Source organism: Melozone crissalis, unplaced genomic scaffold (assembly GCF_028551555.1).
Source record: "Melozone crissalis strain CALT ecotype California unplaced genomic scaffold, PUWL_Pcris_2 ptg000012l_1, whole genome shotgun sequence".
In the NCBI taxonomy this organism is placed as follows: domain Eukaryota; kingdom Metazoa; phylum Chordata; class Aves; order Passeriformes; family Passerellidae; genus Melozone; species Melozone crissalis.
Window position 1 is genome coordinate 9,576,045 of NW_026535790.1, and position 8,531 is coordinate 9,584,575.

General features: G+C 40.3%; 1 protein-coding gene across 3 annotated transcripts in view; it reads left to right on the plus strand.

Moving 5' to 3' along the window:
* CYTH3 (cytohesin 3) overlaps positions 1–7,954 on the plus strand; it is a 46,910-nt gene extending 38,956 nt beyond the window's left edge. For all 3 annotated transcript variants that reach the window (XM_054270757.1, XM_054270756.1, XM_054270758.1), the window contains 4 exons: positions 5,140–5,216; positions 5,298–5,369; positions 5,503–5,657; positions 6,277–7,954. In XM_054270757.1, coding sequence (XP_054126732.1) covers positions 5,140–5,216; positions 5,298–5,369; positions 5,503–5,657; positions 6,277–6,349 — 377 coding nt within the window. In that variant the 3' untranslated portion in view covers positions 6,350–7,954. The remainder of the gene's footprint in view (positions 1–5,139; positions 5,217–5,297; positions 5,370–5,502; positions 5,658–6,276) is intronic.
* The last annotated feature ends 577 nt before the right edge of the window (positions 7,955–8,531 follow it).

Here is an 8,531-nt window from a genome sequence, read left to right on the forward strand (position 1 = left end):
TTTTGCACAGTCTGTCTGTCGTGCAAAGTCAATAAACCACAGGTCAGGACTGAAAACTCTGAGTGTGCAGTGTGTAGGATGCAGATGAGGCACTGTGCACAGAAACCCCAGTAGTAAAAGGGTGTGTGAAGCAGAAGGGTGTTACACGTAACACTCCCACGGTATGAGGGTTATTTGAATAAAGAAATGAAATGTGTCCAGAAGCCTCCGGTGAATCAGCCTGGGAATGCCTGGAGCTGCCTTCTGTGAAAGACTGCATTTTTTCCACAGACACAGACTGGTACAGACTAATACACTGCTAGTTTAGATGCAATGACCAGAAATAAACCTGACAGTCTTTTTTTCTTAATTTTTTCCCTTTTATTTCTTTCCTCTCCTTCAAGTTTCCTATTTGCTAGGAGTCTAAAACTGTATGTTGAGAGTGCTGTCTCAGTCCACATCGTTTGCATTTTTACAGTCGTTTCTCTTGAGAAGCACTTCTTGTGAAATGGGTGTGGTTTCCTTCAGTTCTAGAAGCTTCTGATACTAAAAACTTGTGTATTGTTGAAATGCTAAGGAGACAAACTCCTGTATGAGGGTTTAAGTGCTCAGTTGTGATAAAACATAGAAGATGAAATAGAAAGTTTTTATGTAAAACTATAAACATGACTAAGACTACTTGCAGACTCTGAGTATATCAAGACAGTATTTTTTATCTGGTGTTTCTCATAGTCAGCTCTTCCCATTTATGTAGTTGTGCCTCTTTTTTTAGTATTCCATCCCTTACTGTATTGATTTTTCTCTGGGCAGAAGATAGATATTGTGCAACTTTAATATATTGTAAAATTCATCTGTCCAAGAGACACTAATCTGGGTTTCAGAAGGCTGGGAGGGTACAGAAGGCTTTTGGAGAGTTTGCTGCTCTGAATTGTTCAGAGGTGACTGTGTTAAGTCCGAGTGCCAAACCTGGCAGCCAGACAGCAATTCTGGTTTTATCTATCTAGACTTAGCCAGTGCCTTTAAATAGACATCTTTATCTTGGTAGGCCTAAATTATCATTCAGTTCTGCATCGTTTGAAGCATGGTGTAATGAAAATGAATGCAGCAAGTTAAAAACTGAAAGCTGCTGAGTGCTAGTGAGTCCTCCTTGGAGCAGCTTGACACACTGTGAGCCTTCAGACTTTTCTACATAATGAATGATGTAGATAACATGAAATTTTCTACCATCCACTCTAAAGCATTTTGAAATTGTTGCCTATGCTCTCTTTGCTAATGCCCAAGTTAGAACTGTTGTGCCAGGAAGGTGTTTCCTTACCTTAAACAGCTTCTCTTGGCCAATTGCTTGGTTTGTGTAATATTTTCTTCTAGTTAGTTAGAGGGAAACTTTGACATTATTCCCCCAAACTGGAGAGGAAATGATTTCAGCCAGACACATGAGTGTGTTAATTTTTTCTGCCAGTCAGGCGGTTACGGAGTGCTTGGAGAGGGTCCAGGAGCTTCACATCCGGGCCTGTCCCGCCAGCGGTGCTTGTTCCAGCACATCTGGCCTTGGGAGGATGTTGTTCCTCCTCCCTGATCTGGCTGGGAGAGCAGGGCTGTTCATCAGGAACCCGGGGCCTTCCTGTACCTGCCTGCCCCTTGTGGGGACTGAGGCTCTTCCAGGGTCAGGAATCACTGCTGTGCTCAAGGGAAAATGCTTCCTAAAAGAAAGCCAAGCTTTGATCCAACCAACTGTGTGGTTGCTGAGTCTGTTCTGTCTGGTGCTATCTAAATTAACTCAGGAAAAAAAACCATTTTTGGTGTGTGCATCTCTCAGCTCTAAAGCTTTTAATATAAATGACCTGAAGATTTGCGTAGAACTTTGTAACTTTAGATACCTTGCTGCCTTTAGCCTTAAGGCCTTTTTTACTTTGGAGATTAATGTTTCCTAAGTCCTTGCCAGTTATTTTTCCCTTTATTATAGATGATTTATTTTGCCTTGTTGCCTAGTTTGTTCTTTGCCCAGAGTTAAAAAAAAAAATCCTCTGTTGAGTTACAAAGGTGAAGAGGATTTCTGTTCCTGTTTCTGTACATTTTCCCTTGTAGCCTTTTCTTGTAGTTTACTTACATTTCCACCTACTGTGGAAGATACTTTGCTTCTATATTTCATTATTTGAGATGTCTGTGCATTTTTGTAATCAGCATGATCTTTCAGAAGTATGTCACTTATCTCTCCATTTCTGAAATGTTTATGGATTCATACTCTGGTTTTCTTGATCCTCTTCTGCTAACTTAATTCCTTCCAGTCTTAATCTTTAAAAGACTGGGAGCTGGAATAACAGATGAAGTATGGCACTAAACCCTCTGTTGTTGCTTTGTGAGCCTACAGCAATCTCAGCCAAGGACAAGAATGTTTTGTTATCACGTGTTTTTACCTATTAATCTCATGTGCAGTTTACAGGCCACAGTGCCTTATCAGCCACCTGCTTGAGCTGCAGCCCATTGTAAAGGCATATTAAACACATGTGATGTGGTGACCCCTGCAAAATTTGATTAGTACAGATTAGATTTTGAGCTTTATTAGAGTTTCTGTGCTGTTGACAGCTGAAACTCAGTAATGGGATGGCAGAGACTTATATGTGAAAGTAGTTCCTTATCCCACCAAAAAATCCTGCCTAACTGCTTTCTTTTTTCTTCTTTTTAACTTTTTTTTTTTTTTTTTTTTTTCTCTTTGGAAGAGTAACTGATAGCTTGGTGGAGCAGGGACTTAAGGTCTATTTCTATGACTCCCATGAGTGCTGTAACCCAGTGAGCTACTGGCTGTTTTAGGAGAAGGGAGCAGTAAGAGGGATGTTGATGGAAATACATAATCTCCTTTGTGGCTTCCCTGGAACTGGGCGATGTTTCATGACAAAAGCATCCTCAAAACTGCAGCATGATTACAGAAGGTTTCAGGTTTGAGAAGTCTGGCTTTTCCAGAGAGAGTGGATGTTGTCAGGAAAACATTCAGCAAACTCAGCTGCTGTTTATTGCTTGGCAATTCATATTGTTCTGGGAGTGTGTGTTTTAGGTCTGTTGTTTCTTTCTTAAATTATAAACAGGTCTTCTTTTAAATATATGGTTATTACTGATTTTTTTATTGTGTTTTGACTTGATATCACAGTTAATGAGAAATGCCTTTGTTCACTTCACTCTGCTCTGTTATAGTAACCTCTTTCCCTGTCAGATTCATTCTCTCTCCTCCTGAATTATTTTCCTGCTAGCACTGGGCAAGCCATGACCTCTGATAGCTGATATTACCTGTTAGCCTGAAAAAACAGGGTGTTTTAGGGTCATAAAAACGTTAAGTGATGTTAATCTGCTAACCTTGGAGAGCAGAAGGTGACTGGGAGCGCTGGCAGTGGTGCTGGGCTGTGTGAGAGCGAGTCACGTTGGGAGCTGCAGGGAGTGCCCTGCTCCCTGTGATTCCATTGGGCTGGAGTTCATCAAACCAGCCTAAACACTTCCTGATACCTGAGCCAGCTCTCGGGCAAGGTGCTGGGGATTTTTGTGGTGACTCACGTGCCAGTTTGAACATCTCTGCAGTGTTTAAGGATCTGTCACAGTGGTTGTACTAAAATTCAATTCTTCCCTCACTGTCTCCAGTTCACTCAACCATTCATTGTGTCACGGCTTCTGCATCTTGCACTTTTTTGCCTTCACTTATTTCACCACACCTGCTTGCAGATTAAATTTTTCTTAAGATATGAGTGCATCTGATGGAAACAAGTTTATTGGGTACACTTAATGTTGCAGTGTGTTATTTTAGCACTGGGTTATTGTGGAGGTTGTGAAAAGCAGCAAAAGAAAGGTTCAACATGCAACACACTTGGTCTGCAATGCAAATATGCAGTGGATTGGTATCGAGAAATGTCATGATATCCCTAGAATTGTTCTTTAATTTGAGTTAGATTTCTATATTAAACAAAAGCCCAGCTATCTTAAGATAGACAACAAAAAGATTAAAAAAATATGCTTATATCTTAAATTTGATTATATGACTTGGATTAAACTGGGTATCTTGTGTGTATCGATGGTGCTCTTTTATGCACAGGTGTTCAGTAGCAAGATCAACTCTTTTGAAATGTTGGCTTAATGAAATTAAATCACTGCTGAATGGATGATGCACAGGTGGTGACATAATCCTGAAGTCACATAACTATGGTGGATCTAAACCTTTAATAACATATGCATGCTCTATCTACAATTGTCTTTCTTGGAAGTGAATTTTAAAACAATGTAATGTGGGAAGCCAAGTGTGTTCTGAAGCAGCCATTGGCTGAAACACAACTGAGAGGGCCAGAACAATGCTGTTGTTTCTAAAAAGAAACTGTTCCCTGCAGGGTGACATTAGCAGGTGTAAGGAAGAGGAACTCTGTGGTTGCTGTTGTCTAAACTGTCAATGAAGGAAAAATTGGCATTTTTGGAGCAGTAGCTATTTCTTTGTCAAGTACTCAATGATATATTAACCCATGAAAAGAAAATGTTTTTAAAATACTGAAAGATGACATATTAGTAAATATGGTATATTTTTGCATAGGATTTGTTTCTCATCACATTTGTTCTGTTAATGTTTCTGAGCACCTTACACACTTGATATTAAATCTGAAAGTAGAGACAGGTTCTTAACCACATCTTTGCTGATGAGTGGAGTGACAGGAAGGTGATAAAAAGCCCTTTAATTTTATTGATGGGACCCTTTCCTTGCCCAGGACAAGCTGTTGGGGGGTTTCTCCTGTTGCAGGGATGCAGTTGCTGGTTCTGCAGGCAGTGCTGCTGTGGGTGTCAGAGCAGCCCAGGCTGGCCTCACTCACCCCCAGCAGCAAGGGCAGGGTCCTGCCCTGTGCAGAGCTGGAATTTTTGGTGCAGTGAGCACATGTGAGGGCCTGGACAGAGGGAGCAGGTCTGGCCACTCACTCGCTGCTGCCCCTGGCTCTCGAGGCTGATGGCACCTCCATAGTTGATGCTGCCTCAGGACAAGTTGCAGTAACTTCCTTTAACCTCACTCATCTGTGCCTGATCCATTTACCATTAAACAATTAAACCACACTTTGAAAAATAAGAACTTAATTATTTCCTTGCCCTGTTGTTGAAGCCCTGACAGCAGCACATGTTTAATTCTGGAATCCCTTTTGTTTGTAGGGGGAAGAGTAAAAACATGGAAACGGAGATGGTTTATTCTGACTGATAATTGCCTGTATTACTTTGAATACACAACAGTGAGTATATATCATGGTGAATTTTCTTTATAATCAAGATTTATGAGTAGCTAACAATGTGATGTTTTCCTGATTTTTTAGGACAAAGAACCTAGAGGAATTATTCCATTAGAAAATCTTAGCATAAGAGAAGTAGAAGACCCTAGAAAACCAGTAAGACAGTTTCAAATTTATTTTTTAAATGAAGATGAGTAAACCATATGGAACTTAATTGTACTGTTAAATGAATTTATTTGTCAGTTTTGTTTTGTTCTTTTAAATTTATTACTTCATTTCTACCCTCCAGAACTGCTTTGAGCTCTACAACCCCAGTCACAAAGGTCAGGTAATCAAAGCGTGTAAAACCGAAGCTGACGGCAGAGTGGTGGAGGGCAACCATGTCGTGTACAGAATATCTGCTCCCACCCCAGAGGAGAAGGAGGAGTGGATTAAATCTATCAAGTGAGTTTGAAGTCTGAAATGTCTTTCAGAAATGAAGTGTAAGCTCTTTTCAGAGTGTGATACGAAGAGAATCTGTTGTAACTTGTTGGAAGAACTCTGATGTGGCAATGTCCTCGAGGACTAACAGTGAGCTCTGTGGGGTTGGTGGATCAAGATTCAAATCTGTTACTGTGTGGTCCTAAGGAAATACTGCTGCTAACTCAGATGAGGAGAATATGGATTTGTTGTTCTATGCAAATGTAAAATCTTGTGTGAATTGTCTTTAAACCTAATTCTATTGGATTATTGCTTCACCCAATAATTAACTTTAGTGACATGTATCTTAAGCATGTTCACAAGCAACTTTAAACTTCCACACCTTAACTTTATGTTGGAAGGTTTCTAAGCAGACCCACACTTAAATAAATAATAGTCAGGATGTGAAGGTGTGAGCTCTGAACACAGTGGAATAGACCCTTGTGCTGAAGAAATAGATGTGGTGCTTAGCAGTCAGCCATCCATCTTAAGAGTGTGGAGTCATCCACAAGGAAGAGAGAACAAAAGTTTTAGTTTTCACAACTATTGAAATAGTTAATGGGTATTTGTTAACCAAACTGATGATTCCTTTTTTCTCTTCTAGAGCAAGTATCAGCAGGGATCCCTTTTATGATATGCTGGCAACAAGGAAAAGAAGAATTGCAAATAAGAAATAGAACATGAACAGCAACTTGTGACCTGCATCAACCTATAACTGAACATACTGTGGAGTGATAGAAGAAATTGGACAAACTAAATGAAGACAACTGTAAATTTTATATATATATACATATATATATATATATATATATATACACACATTTTACTATGGCATAAAAACTTGGCAGAACTTTTCAGGGTAAATAGTTACTGGTATATAATTTGAAGTAAGCTTCAATTCCCAGAGAATTATTATATTGGAACTTAATTCAACTGAACACATGGAAGTCTTGTTTTCCCTTAGATTAGTGACAACTCCAGTTTACTTGGGTTGGGAGGGAAGGAGTGCAGGCCTAACACTAAGATGTCCTTACCTGTTACCTGAGCACATTTCCCATAAAAGAAGGAGTTTTATAATTACTTTTGAGTTCTCACTTGAGTGCAGCACCAGCAGTGGAGCACAGCACGACCTGGCACTGCATTTTCCCTGCATTTTCCTGTAAGCAGAAACCTCACAGTCCCAGTGGCAGTTTTCAGTCGTGTGTGTTTCACAGGAACAGCTGAGTGCAGCTTTCATTCAGGATTCCTCTCCTACCTTCATGGAAATAGCTTTCCTTAGAAACACAGTGACTGGCAGCTCAGTGGGCACCTCGTGGTGCCAGAGGGTTTGTCAGTGAGCACTGAAATACAAATACAGGCAGGGCCCAGCAGCAGAGGTTTGAGGCTGTGGCCATGCCATGAAGTACCAGATGTGGTCTGGTGTTTGCCAGCTGGCTAAAGCTCATTCCTGTCTGCTCATACACTCACAGCAAACACTAAGGTCTAATGACTGGTTTAATCTGCTTTTTCTGTAGTAACTTCCTTCTTATGTTTGAGATGCTGTAGTTTGATTAATTAACACTAAGTTGCTACTAAAGGAGTGAGATGACAGAGCTTGTGTGACTTCAGGCCTTGCATGTGAAAACACCCCCAGATAATTTCACATGCATTCAGTGTTTTTAAAGGGAAAAGCCAGGAAGGTGAACTGTCCCTGTAAGATGCAGCCCTAGAGAGTTAAGCAAGCAGGATTCATTCCTTTGCTTGATAACAAACTTTGGACATAGAGAGTTTGTGCAAGTTTATACAAGTCCAGTATTTTTATTGCATTCTTAAAGGTGATTTTCAGATTTGTGCTACAGCAGTTGAAATTGAAAAAAATAGACATTTTTACTAAAAACAAAGTATTGATTGCCTGGTGCAGCTAGACTTCCCCACAGGCATGTGTCTCTGGATTTGAAACCTGTGAAGGTCCTACTGCTGGGTCTTTCAGGAACACAACTGGTGCAGCAGATTTTACTCCAGTGCTTTTCTGTTGATAGCACACATATTGTTCTTAAGGTAAAACCCCTAATTCAACAACAGGGCAAAAAGTGGGAGGTTTTGACTCTACTGCTTCTGTTACTACTCAGTTTTTCCCAAACTTGTTGAACCTGAGCCCTGCCTATTGTGCCAGTGGATGTGTTGGAGACCCAAAATGTTCCAGCAGCTTTGCTTGTTGGTCACAGGAGCACCTTTGGCTCTGTTGTAGGGAGATGTGCTGCACTGGCAAACCCACAGACTTACCAAGGTCTGAAATCTCCTTTGAGCTTTCTGAAATCTCCTTTGAACTTAAGGGAGAGTCTGTTTCACTGTTCTGTCTTACTGATTTGCCTTGTTTTGCATGGAGTGTCAGCCTTGTGAGTGTTTTGCTTTATTGCATGTTTGCAAAAGAGGCTGAGAGGAAAAGAACAAAGTAAATTTTCCTACATTTTAGATTTTCCCCAGGGTGTGTGGAATTGCTGGGGTGAATGTTTAAATCTTAGTGCTTCCAAAGGAGTAAAACTCAGCCAGAGGAGGTAGAATCCTTGAGTAAGTGTCAGTGTGGGGATATCTTTTCTTAATGGAACACATTTAAACTCTTTATAGAAATTAATTAGTTGTGTGTCCTGTGTTTGCAAAGCAGCACAATGATGGAGCTGCTGCCAGCACTTGTTTTGAGTCTTCTGTTCTGCAGTGACATTTTGTTTTCAAGCACTGCCTACATCAAGTCTTAGCTTTGGACAAGTAGATTTGTAATGCAAATAGTGACAAGCCAAATCAGTGGTACTAGTGAGCATAGAGGTGAAAGGCAGCAAATTCAGTATTTCTGGAGAAATGTGAGATTACAAAAGCATTAATAAG